Source organism: Micrasema longulum, unplaced genomic scaffold, assembly GCF_059751315.1.
Source record: "Micrasema longulum isolate JH-2025_06_02 unplaced genomic scaffold, ASM5975131v1 h1tg000818l, whole genome shotgun sequence".
Classification (NCBI taxonomy): domain Eukaryota; kingdom Metazoa; phylum Arthropoda; class Insecta; order Trichoptera; family Brachycentridae; genus Micrasema; species Micrasema longulum.
Genome location: NW_028278010.1, coordinates 79874 through 93740, shown reverse-complemented (window position 1 = coordinate 93740; position 13867 = coordinate 79874). Strand labels below are relative to the sequence as shown.

Below are 13867 nucleotides of genomic sequence, written 5' to 3'. Positions count from 1 at the left end.
ACTAAAAACAACTGTCATATAGATCGCTGAAAAATTGTTTTAAACTTTTATGATAACCTTTTTAAACCAATTTTATAACTTTAAATATTCCTATCATTACATTTTAAATATTGCAATTTATTGATATTAAAACTTTATTGTTCCTAAACATTTGTCAACTGCGTATCATGATTTGTACAAGTAATTATGACGTTTTTGTTCAAATGAAAACTAAAACTAACCCTTAAGGAAGACACTTAAACAAAAAGGTCAATTACACTGCACCTGCTTTGAATTTAGATTAAGACAATAATTTATCTTTTATTAGTTGTTTATCTGTCATTTTTCATTTTGCATGGCACTCTCGGTGGCATGTAGACCGCGGCACCATTATTACGACGTAATTTTGGCTTTTTTGACACATCAAATGAATCCTGAAAACTTTTAACGTAAAACCGGGGTGATTTTTAAATTTTAAAAACGTTAATTGGGGGGAATATTTGTATGTGAGAATGTATGAAGAAAAATGGGTCCTGAACATTTCGGAGTAAAAAGCGGGAAAACGTAAATTTGATAAACTAAAGAATGCGGTTTTACTGTGTGCTGTTAACAGATTTATTCATAGATTAAAATTACATTGAAATTTTGTATATTATATTATTCTCAATACAAATATTTTTTTCTTGTTTCAGGAGGTAATAAAACTGCTCACAATTATTTTGGAATGGAACAAAATATATCTCGACAATTTAGATAGCAACATTTTTATGACGAGTAAATATAGAATTAGACTTCACCTAGAACCAAATAAAGCTTCAAGTAAGAGGTCCATTAAAGAAGGTAAACTAAAATGACTTATGTTGTGTATATTCTGACAATTATTTACACCACTGATTTATTTAATTGTGTCAACTGGTTTCATGTCAATTGACCTGTCTTCAGCACGCATTAAATAACTGACTGTGATTATTAAAGTTAGTTGACCCAATACGAGTTGACATACACCGGAACCTCTATTACATGGTGGATTCGTTCCACGCAGTAACTTGTAAAAAAATATTCTAAAAAAAAGAGCAACGGTGAATGGGTTTTAATTGTTGTTCACTATTTATTGTACTTTAATTTTATAAATGCCAACAGAATACTTTGAAAAATTATAACCTTGTTTATTTACCATCACTATTAAGACAATGAGGAACTTCAGCCCTACGGGAAATTGGATACAAAAAATGTTTTCTTACGCGGGGTAAAAATTAGAGCATTAAATTGTACAACAAAGTTTCTTGAAAATGTACAGAAAAAATAATAAAAAATATTTTGAAAAAAACGCACTACTTTAAATGACGTCACTGGTTCATGTGAATCAACCTATGATCTGAGAGCTATGGAAGATTTCCGGTCTGCTTGTCGCTTCTGGACCAATAGGAAGAACTGAATGAGAATAAGCGGAAATGAACCTCTGACATTACACGCGGAGTTATTTCAGAAATACGAAACTTTGAAAAATCGTAGCGCCAATAATACGATTTATAAAAATTAAAAAAAAAATTTTTTGACTTAGTTTAACAGTTTAACAAATAAAATTTTTAAAAAAAACCACTGAACTTCCTCATTACGCACATTTGGTAAATCATTTTCATCGCTTGAGATATCCTGTGCCTGTGTAATATTTCCAGCCAAATAAAAAAATGCAAGTATGTATTCCTATTACGCATTTAAAAATTAATGCTCAAAAACTTTTTTAAAATCGAATTTTTGTCCTGTGTTTTTTCAAAACTGTGTATAAAAAAAAGATTCCCCCCATGTTTATCTTTATCACTTTTTTTTTTTAATTACAATTTTTAAATGAACCATTTTCAATGTTACAAAACTAAAACAAAACCTTTGTCCTGTGCTGAATTGAAACAAAAAAAAATAAGCCCATTTAAAAAAAAAAAACATAGCTTTTTTTTAACAAATCCAACAAAACGTACATTATGTTTTACGATTTATTTTATAATTAATAATTTACAAGGTTACAATTTCTTTAGTGTTTTTTAAAAAATTTCTTTTAAATTATCAAAACTAGATTGCATTATATTATGGATATTAGAGATATGTGCACTTAAAAAATATATTATGGGCCGGGCCGGTGGAGTGGCTACATCCACAAAAAAGTGAATTAACCAAAATAAATTTTAAAGACTATATTTAGCTTTTTAAATATATTATTTTATCTGTAGTTTTTGAGGGGACTCTTTTAGATATTTTTTTCTACATTTTTAAGTCGAGTGTTAAGCCTCGATGGTCATGTACATATAGCCAGAACTAATATTGAATTTCTACAGCCACTGAACTTCGTGGTGGAGAGTGGCGGCGGCGGCGGCGGCGGTGGTGGCGGAGGCGGAGGCAACAATGGAAACGGGGGCGGCAACGGCGGGGACTTCGGGGGCTATGGGGGCCCCGGGGGACCGGGCGGGCCTGCGGGACCCGGGGGGCCGGCCGGCGGCGGGGGCGGCGGTGCCTGGAGCTACAACCCCCAGTGGCACCCGGCGCAGCAGCAGCAACAGCAGGAGCAGCAGCAGCAGATACCCCTCAACCCGGCCACGGGCCAGCCCGACTACAGCCAGCAGTGGATAGACTACTACAGGTAGACGATATATCGAGGTTTCTATACATCTCCAGTTAGGTCGCAGCATTGAGGGGTATTCGGGATGATTATTTTCATCATATACACCTCTGATGAAATAGTCATAATTAAAATAATTCTGATTTTGAGTTTAATAAATAAATTATAAAAAAATTATTTAGCTTCGCAATTAACTACTTGATGTCTTTATGACACACTTCATTAACATGGCCGTTCTAAAACAGTGTCATGGTATTTTAAATACGTCATTTATCTATCTAGATTTTCTTCAAAGAATATAATAGCCCCCTTTAAGACAAATACAAATATATATGACACATCAGCATTGCTTGAAACTGCATTCATAACTCACAAAACAAGTATAAAAATTGGAAAGGTGTTGTCAGGCGTTGACAAGTAGGTGAAATAATTGAACCGGTTGAATCTCTCAAACAGATGGAAGAGTTGAGGAAATGTGGATATTTAAACATAGCCAGGATGGTGAATGTAACAAATGAGTAATGTGGCCTTTTAAACCAGCCAATGACTGGCCATAAGCCCTAGACTTATTCCCTTCTCAAATAATGTTTTCGCTCTCTGTTTCAACAAGTTTAGACTACTTAAATCATTAATAATATTTATTTTTAGACTCGTGGAACTCACTCAAATATTAAAATTTTGGGGCCATTTTCAAGTAGTCATAAGTAACTGCTGTAAAAATGGGATTAAAATTGTAGATTTTTACAACCAGCTCGTGGTACCGTACTAGTACTGTGGATTCGCAAACCAAATGTCCGAGGTTCAAATCCCACTACCACAACTCTATTCTACAAATTTATTTATGAACTCTATTTACGACTTTTAGGAAATGGTCTGAAAATTGAATTATTAAAAAAAATAACAAGAACGCAAGTATTTCACTGTTTATTTTTAAAAAATATGTATTCGGGTCCAAAGTTCAAACTAAATCTGTGATTTCTCGGTACTATTTCACTGCGACAACCAAATTTTTATGTATAGTTTGTTAAAAATTTGAAAATGCAGTAATATTGAGAATATTTTGTAAGAGTAATATTCTTAGAAGCTCAATTTCATATTTGTTTAGTTGAAGCAGAGTTCACTAAATTGCGTATAAATAATGGCAATTGTGTTCTTTACTGTTAGCACTTCCTGTTAGGCATACAAATGTCTTCCCCAAAGAATAAAGTGGATATCTCCCTACAGATCATTGGGCTACGTTAGGGAAGCGGAGGCTATCGAACAGCAGAGTAAGGCCAAGGCTGCCCAAACACCCGCCCCCCAACCTGCCGCACACCACCCCCAAGGTAGGGAACCATTCATCGTCATTCTCAATCATGTTTCAAATAATGGCTGGGGCTAAATTATATGTCTTTTAAAATTAATTTCATGGTAACATATCCTACATATCATTACAGTAAAACTGCGATATAATTAAACGCGATATAGCGAAAAATGACGTATATTGAAAAAAAAATCGAAATTTATTCCTTAAAACCAATTTTTCATCTAAAAATGCATTTATATAACGAAATCCCGTTAATATGTATAACAAAATCATATTTTTCGCGTACGAAAAAATACCGATACATTTACAACAATACAAAAATGCCATTAGATTTATAACAAAAAAAAAATGTTAAAAGATTAAAATATTATTTCGCACTTTCAAAGCCGCGCTGCCGCTGCATCTGCCGTATGCAAACGGTTTTATGGTCTTTTCGGTGGCACGCGGCAGTCTGTCGGCACCCAGATCTGTCAAAAGTGCACATGTATGTGTAAGTATGTAAGCGTGTGTGTGAAGGAAAACCCCCGAACCTCTTTGAATACTGCAGAGTACGTCAGTCCGTCTGTTTTGTTTTTTAAAGCCGAGCAACATTTTTTTTCAATGGCGCGTAACATAAACATACCTAGTATGATTTTTAATTATTTTTTTCGTTCTATGTGGGAATTTGTCATTACGAATTTATATTGTTTGATCCCTTGGATTTCGTTATATCGCGGTTCTACTGTATTAGGTTTTTTGGAAAATTTTGTGCAAATGAAATTTTAGATGTTTTCTGTTTCAAATAACTAAAATTATATTGAATGACGTGTTTTATTGAAAAAATACGTCTTTTTGTCGATATTTTCATTTTACAATGGAAGCTGCTTCAAAAGGTACAAAACTTATCTAAATTCCTACCGTTCCTAATAAACTTACAAAAATCAACAGTTGGAAGATTGAAAGAAATATGCATGTCCGAACACAAGCAGAATGGCAAATGCCGATACTTCCATATCGTAAGCATACAGTGAAAAGTGGCCAAGTCAAATTTTGCAATTTTGAGACTCTTTGACTTTGACCAAGTTTTAGTCCTGGATGGTATCTCACTTATATCTCTATTTTTTTTTACTAAATTTATAATTGTGTATTTGATCAAGTTGAATGAACATGAACATTTGCTACAGAAAATATTTACTAAGTCAAAACACTTCCATACTAACACAACACAGTGCCAATTTATTGTACTGTGTAAAGCAAAAGAAACTTAAAATCAAAAGTGTACTAAATTGCAAAATTATCAGTTTCTGTCTATACAAAAACTTAAACTTGATTTGCCAACGAACAAGAATTCTGACTTGACCATTTTTCGTTGTATGCTTACGATATATTCTTCTTAGAAAGGTAAAGTTACATCTCTGTTGAAATATCTAAAAAATAGAGAATGCAATTGATGTTTGGTCAGCCAAAGCATTCCCTCCAGGGTCTTCCCATCAATTTGATCATATTTTGTCTTGTTTGGTCAGGAGGCGTAGCATCCAATGGGGCGGCGGGCGTAGGGGGTGCGGGGGGTGCTGAGGGGGCAGCCGGCAGCCAGGCAGACTATTCCCCGCAGTGGGCGGAGTACTACCGCTCCATGGGCAAGATCAAGGAGGCTGAGGCCATTGAGGCGCAGATGAAACAGAAGGTAGGAGTTGGGACTGTACATTTCTTTTTCTATTTTTTTTTTTTACAATTTTCCTTTTTTTTGTGAATTTGGCCACCCTATGGGTCTGGAGTGTCAAATGTGCTATTTTGTTTATAAGTGTACATTTCTATCACATGAGCAAGTCTAAGCATTCACAGGACTTATGACCAATGCTAGGTCGTAAGTCTTTAAATGCCCAGACTTCCATATTCTATTCTCAAAAATGTTTTCCCTCTCTGTTGCAATAAATTTAGATCTTGACTTCCTAGGGAGTAAAATCCAGGCTGTCTTCAAACATTTGAATATACTTTAACACTGTTAAAGAAAAAAAAAAATAACGATATTTTTAGGAAAAGGTGATTAAATATTAAAAATAATAAATATTTTAAGTCAAAAATCCGTTTACAAATAAATTTTCTTTGTTTTTATTTTTGTTGTAAATCAATATTCTTTCTAATTCAGAGCTAGCTTTAATCATTAGGTGTAAAATAAATACAGTTCAAAGGGTTAACTTGACTGCTGGTTTGACTGGGCTGATTGCCTAAAAGAGAAATGCTTGTTGTCAGGCGGCAGGTGCGGGTGCGGCAAGCGCGGGCGCCGCGGCGGCTTACGGTGCGGCGTACCCCGGGCCTGCCTACGGCGGGCAGCCTCCGGCCGCGCAGCAGCCTCAGTATGCGGGCTACGCGGCCTACCACCAGCAGCAGCCCGCCTACCCTCAACAGGACCAGCCGCAGTAAGGCTCTGTGCCACGGTAAGTGTCCCAGCCACCTGAGTCCGTTCCCCTCTCCACACACTGATACTGATTTCAAAAGAGAGTCGAATACTTATATTTGATCTATGCAAAATTTCATAAATATTTCTAGGCTAGTATCTGACTACATGCCGAGGGATTTTATTAAAACAAATATCTAAAATAAATAAACTATTAAAATGGATATTTATTTTAATTATTTCTTAGTCTTTTTAAAAATTTATTTCAATTTTTAAGATCAATTTTTGTGTCCTATGTAGTACTTTTTATGTTGGTTATAAAACTGATTCGCCCTAAAGAAATAAAACAACATATTACGCCTAGACAAAATTTACATATAAAAAAAAAACTATTAAATCAGAAAAATGGTGAGTACACACGTAATATGTGTCCTGGACCTTTGTACAAAATTGTCAAAATACCCATTAGTGAATTTTTTCTTTCTTATCTTCTTATTTATGTCAATTTCTGAACGCAACAGTTGGTAGTTTTGCACAAAGGATAACGATAAGTTTAGTCGCTTGAATAATTTGACAGTTTGGTGCATGCTAAATGTTAAAAAAAAAACATTTGCTAAATAAATGTCTCGATCACTAGCTGTTTCTTTAAAATACCAATCATAAATTATAACAAAGTAAAATTAGTTCATTTACTGCCAATTTTGTGGTTCGATAATTGCGAATAAACTAGCCATGTGTTTTTTTTTCAAGAAGTGCTTTTGAAATCAGTATCGGTAGTTGAAACAGTGCTTGCTTGAGAACTTGAAAACATTTTTTTATCAATAATCTGAATCTATTCACTTGAATGATAACTTAACTGACAGATTTTGTTTTTTAAATCTCGACCATGTCATGAAAATTTTGTTGTTTGAATCTTTATGACTTAACAAGCGTCAAAATTCTGAAAAAACCCGGCCTGGCCCGGGTGCCATGTAGGAATCTAGGAATATAAATAATTTTTGCAGCCATAGTAAATAAAAGAGTTTTATTTTTGAACTATTTATTTATTATTATTAAAAAACAAAAACAAATGATTGTTTACATTATTGTAATTTTTGTTGCTGAATTGTATTTGCTAAATCTTCAATTGAAGGTTGGTATTTTATACATTTTAAATATGAGAAAACATTACAAACTTCATCAGTTGGTTGGCGTCTTTTATTTGTTTGAATATTATTCAACGTTAATTACCAAATATATTAAATGCATGTTAGCGGCTGATTTTTGTAAGTGTTAAAAGCAAGTGAATATGATTATTATAATTTTTTTGATGTAGATTTTTGAAAATAAAATATCGTATTGGTCTTTCTCGCGGCTTAGCACTGTTTGAACATAAATATCGATGTTTTGTTCGTTGTAATGTAATAGTTAAGTAATTATCCGACTTACGCTGTCTTCCAATCGCCACTTGTTCGTTGGCAAATGAAAAAGCGTCTCAATTTTAAAAACAATTGCGCTTTTTCACTTGGAAACTTACAAACTTAGCTATTTTTCTTTATTTTTTAAATTTTGCTCCGTAAACTTTGCCAAACAAAGTATTTGTGGCAAGATTCCCCTATTTTGATTTAATTAGAAACAATGCATACTGGAAAATGAGTATAAACATGTAATTGACTAACTAATATCTACTGAACCATGACTTGTATGATATAAAGGCATATGTATCGATTGATATGATAGTGTTAGTGTTAGCGCAGTCCGGTGGGTGGGGACTGTGTACCACGCACCGTAGCTGCAGTAATATGATATGCTATGATATAATATACCCCCGTTCAGACTGCGTGTGCTCACATGGCACTCGTACGTTGCTGTGGCCGACTATGATTTCCTGTTATATTTATTTTCTGTCGCCCAAAACATTTTATCCAGTTGAATATATATGTGACACTGATCTTGTACCGTATTATATAATGAATGCCATTTCTCTTGTACTTGGAGTGTATTTACTATTTCCGATGTGTTGTTGTGTACCCGGGGTCTGCCGCCACAGGCTACAGGCCCCCGATACTGTCTGTACATTATATACTGCAATGCCATGTCCCATAAATACAATATATTCTCTCTCGTCACGTGTATTTACTGTATGACATATTTCCGACTGATAACCACCATATGCCTTTTATCCGTCCTGTGCTAGTTATATTACTAATGCCTGACTTTATACACTTTTATTTTCATGTATCATTGTTGTCGTTATCCGCTTTTATTATTTCTCTAGAATTACTTTACTTTAGTCTGTGTCCTCGTTCTATATAAAATGCCAGGAAATTTCTTGTCTATGATTGCAGAACTGTTTGCTGGATAATGTACCCGGCTGTCGCCGCGGAGTCGCAGGGGCCCGTCGAGTGTATTTTAACTTAAATTTGGAATTATAGATGTACGCAAATACTTTTGTTTTGTAAAATAAGGGGACGCTAGGACTGGCCGCGAGACTCGGGAACACTCTGGGCGGCGGCACATCTTGCGCTAGAACTTTGTAATTTAGTCCTAAGGAGATATTAGTGTCAGGTGTATACTTTGCATTGCACTGCAAATGAACAAAAAGAATTTCTCGCATCCGGGGGACTGCATTTAGCGCGCCCCAGCTCCGCCCCACGCCGTATATTGTACAATATACCGTCCCCCGGAGCCCCTTTCCACTTGTATTAGTTTATAAGTAAATCTTTGTATGTATTTGTAAACGTATAATCTCACATATATGTTTTACCAAAACTATGCATTCTTATTTTGTATATCGTCGAAGGGCTCCATCCAAATCAAAGGTAAGTTTCCCCCTAAACCCACCGTAACAGCTTCCTACAAAATAATTACTCTCATTTCTATAACATCTTATCGCAAACATGTTAATTTGAATCGAAGCTTACGACATATTATATTCTGTTATTAACTCGCTGCATTGATTGAGTAGAGATCATTTATACCGGTCATGATTTATAAAATGCAAAATCAAGTACTGTGATTTATGTATAAAAATTTTAACATGAACTATTTTAAAACGAGTATAAAAAACCCCCGTGCCGCAATATTATACAAATTAGACGTTTTTGTATTAGAAAATAAAATATTTTTGTAACGATCAATAAACGAAAGATTTTGAAAGAGTTTCACGGGAGTTTTTTTACCATTCAATGATAATATATGAAATACTGCAGCCTGCTTTAAAAATAATATTTTTAGTAATGATGCATAAATATAATAATACTGTTCATACTTCGTTTAATTTTAAGATGTGTTTCATGAATCTTGTGTTTTGATATGATGAATTTGATAATCGTATTAACCTAATGAAAATGGTATTTTTTAAGGACAAAGATTATCATGTATTTATTTATGATTGATTATTGTTTACCTAACACACAACTGAATATTGAAATAAAATATCTTTTTGGACTTGTATGGTATTTATATTGCCAGAACATTGATTTTCATATTGATATGAATTCTAAATAAACTGACTAATCGACAGGACACTCACTATAAGCAAGGTTAGAAAATGTGCAGATACGACCGCTTGATCAAGAATCGGCTGCTAATAAACGGTAAGTTTATGTAATAAAATGATAGTCTCAATCTGTATTTTGTATGCTAGATGTTTAGCTCGATGCCCGCAAGCGTTATCTCATCTTGACACTAAAATTCTGTTGACATTGGCGTCATCTCATTCTAACAAATGTAATTTTGGTCCTTATTGTGTATCCATCTCAAATAAAACATTAACTACAGTAAAACCTCGTTTTTACCTTCATTAATTTTACGTTTTCCCGCTTTTTACGCTGAAACGTTTAGGTCCCATTTTTTTTCCACACATTCTCTTACAAATATCCCCCCAATTAACGTTTTTTACATTTTTCATAACCCCGGTTTTACGTTGAAAATTTTTCAAAACTCATTCCATCTGTCAAAAGACACCGAGCTGCACGCCGCCACGTGAATGGAGAATAAAATCGAGATAAATAAAAAAATGTGTAAATTATTCTCTCACTTTATTCAAAGTGGGTGCAGTGTAATTGACCATTATTTTGACATTTTACTAAATTTAAACATGCAGTTGACGCATGTTTAGGAAGAATACAGTTTCTTAGGCACGGGTAACTCAAGATTATTTTTTAAGCTGCGAGTCAGCTCGCGTCAGGCGCGAAATAGCTATAGCAGTGAGCCGAATGATAAAGGTCGCATCATTCGGCTCAAACAAATGTATGGTTCACCGAATCACCGCTAACGCGCTAAGTCAGCTGACCTGATTTTAAATTTTCTGTAAAGCGTCGCGTACACATTCGATTTAAACGAAATCACAATGTACCGCTACGAGCCGCCTATTAGACATTTGAACTGCAGCTCATCAGCTCAGACTGTTCGAACCGTCTTCTTGAACCTGTTCAAAATTGAGTTACCCATGTCTAGTGTGCATATACAATACAATAAGGGCCTCATGTGGTACCACGAGACGACACTTTCCTACAGCATATTGTATAGTGTCCTAATGTGATAATGCTCACGAGCATAGGGTTGATCCACCACGTCTTAATTCATTGTGTAGGAGATTGAAAAACATGGAATATTTTTTTAATACTTCAAAGGGCGATTTAAAAAAAATCTTTGATTTATAAGATTTTTTGTAGCCACAGTTCGTTAAATATTGTGGGTATACTGGCAAAAAACGTTCGCTTGAAAATATGCGGATTTGACTTAATGATGCAGTTTTGTAAAGTTTTTAACGCTCTACAAACTGGCAAAATACACTAAGTCATATTAAATTTCATATATCTAGTTTTAAAATGAATTTAAGTTTAAGTCGGATACCGGGTATTTTATTCAGGCTAAAGCTTTAATTAACTTATTATTTACTTAATATAACATTAAGAAACGGAAAAATTAAAAATGAGCACTTAAGATCTTACTATATTTAAATAAGATATATAAGTGTAAAATTGGAACAAAACTCAAATGCTTGAATTCTCAAAATAGGGATTTTTCCCAGTAGACCCACGATATATTCTGATGAATATTATTATGTATGTTAATATATTTATTATGAAGATCTATTAACCCATTGAGACAGTAGGTAATTATATTTAGAGATCAATCGCAGCTACATAAACTTTTGTATGTTGAAAACATCAAGAGATTTGATTAGATGTGTAAACTTACATTTTTAATATTAGAAGGGCGCAAAATGAACAAGGTATGCCGTGGGCGCAGCTGCTGGCATATAGTAAAGTATTCAAATATTTAATTTATATCTAGGTACGCTAAGGAAAAGAAGTTTTATCTAAATATGGACCACCTAAAGTCTTACAATCATGTTACTTTTTTTTTCTTTAATACTAATGCTAATAATATGAAGAATGTATCGAGGATATTCTGACAGAATGCATTAAATCAACAGTCTATATATTTCAAATATTTTTTAAATATAGGTGCAAGATGTTGATTTCAAATTTTATGCTATGCCTAGAATAAAGATTACTCTTTCAAAGCTATGTATGATACTTATGGAATTCGTGCTTGATTAAATTTATTGCATATCTACAAAGATTTGAACATGCTCAAAATATTGTTGATTTTGTATTATTTTTTCATTTTCCACTGATTCAAGCAATGTTTGACTGTTCTTTTTTAGAAAGAAATTCTGCCATTAGCTACACATTTAGATAGTACGCAGTGATAAAATGTCACGTGCTGTTTGAGTGTCACAAAGTTTATTGGTAAGTATTTTTTTTGTTTAATTTTTAATCACCATCTAGCTCTAAACTCTACAGTGAAAATTCTAATCCTGTTTCCCTTATTAGGTGCACAACTTTACTTCTGCTGTTTTTTTCCGAGTTTCGAGGCCTTATTTTAAAAAACCGGTCATACATTTATTATTCCAAGTATTGCCTATCGCTGGCCACTATTTTTTCCCCATCTGTCGGGCGGCGTACGAATCCCGCGTTAAAAAAAAAACTTGCCATTTTTTGAAGCTATCCATTTTTTTTTTTACTTAAGACTGAAAGTGCTGGTCAGCCAGGCCGTATGGCATTGATGGAAACAAGTGATAGTCAGAGGGAACAACACCGGGTGTAATTTAGAACTTTTCTAAGCATGTCTTGACCACTTTTGCAACATGGAGCCGAACATTGTCATGTTGCAAAATAACTATCTCGTATTGTCTTTCAATGCTCTGCTCAAACGCATTAACTGCGTTTAATTACCTATGATCGTTTCACTCAGTTTTACACACTATAACACCGCTTCGAGCTGGTCCCCCCAAATACAGAGCATGACCTTACAGCCGTGAATGTTCCGCTTAGGGTTATCGTAATGGACCCATTTCTCGTCACCAGTCACAAGGCGACGCAGAAATCCCTTCCGTCTTTGCCTTTCAGGCAACTGTCCACTAGCAAACGAACGCCGTTCAGCATCTTAGTTTCAAATCTACCAATTTCCTCTCTTCTAAATCATTCCCTTGGCTTTAAGGCATTTTGAAATTGCTTGTTGAGTTCCTGCCAATGATCGCGCCGATTCTTCTTGACTTTGAGATGAGTCTTCATCACGTGATGCGTCCAATTCTGCATCTTTGAAAATCTTCTCTTCCACTGCTATGGCTGTCTTCAACGTGAAAATCACCGTTCTCGAGGCGTTGAAACCACTCACGGCACGTTATTTCACTAATAGCGACCCCACCACATGTATTTGAGAGCATTCGATGAACCTCGGCCGCAGATTTCTTTACATTGAAGCAGAAAGTTAAAAGTTAACGCAAATGACAAGAACTTTGCTCGTAAACTGACTTTTCCAATCGAGAATAACTTAATGATGCAGACACAAATCGACTAATGTTTCTACGAGGTTATGTTGACAGATATCCAAGTTTATTGTATGACCTGTGCGATCCATTTATTTCGGCCACTACTTGCCACTAAAGACATCTACAGGAAAACAGCAGAAGCAAAGTTGTTCACCTGATATATATCTAAATTAAGTCAAACCATGAAATTAGAAAACACCGGAACCTCTTTTTACACGGGAGATACATTCAATGGAGTATCGCGTAAAAAAAAGAATGTAAAAAAGTAGGTACTTCTACCAAAAAAAGAACAATGGTGGATAGGTTTCCATGTATACAGATAAATTCAGAATGAAAAATTAAAGTGTATTATTTATTGTATCTTAATTGTATGAAACTTATTCAGAATACAATTGTCTACAATAATAATTGATTAGATTCATTTATTTATTTATGAAAAAATACATCAATCTACATATTACATTGCATTACATGTTTTGTTATATTCCCAATCAGCAAAAGTGCTGGTATGAGGGGGATATAATATATTATGACACTATTAAAATTGAATGAAATAACGTCACATTGTCGGCTCAAAATATGGCTTTATTTGTTAGAATCTGACTTTAAAATTAACGTAGTTATGCAGAAAGCAGCCAGTCCGCAGTTTGGGAAAAATTAGATATTGATGTTATCGGGTGCAGTAAGGTCGATTCTATGTTCTGCTAAAAACAGCCAGACCACTTTCATATTAAAAACTGTATTAATCACCTCCGGAAAAAGGTGTCGATCACA

At 34.4% G+C, this 13867-nt stretch overlaps 1 protein-coding gene across 5 annotated transcripts in view; it reads left to right on the top strand.

The window, feature by feature from the left end:
* The window catches only part of Psi (P-element somatic inhibitor), a 33203-nt gene extending 24185 nt beyond the window's left edge, over window positions 1-9018 (top strand). For 3 of the 5 annotated variants that reach the window (XM_088230797.1, XM_088230796.1, XM_088230798.1), the window contains one exon: window positions 672-1917. In XM_088230797.1, coding sequence (XP_088086923.1) covers window positions 672-833 — 162 coding nt within the window. In that variant the 3' untranslated portion in view covers window positions 834-1917. Of the gene's footprint in view, window positions 1-671; window positions 1918-2306; window positions 2609-3811; window positions 3913-5395; window positions 5557-6122; window positions 6308-8594 lie in introns of those variants that run through there. The other 2 variants (XM_088230795.1, XM_088230794.1) reach the window with 2 other exon arrangements.
* Window positions 9019-13867: the final 4849 nt, after the last annotated feature.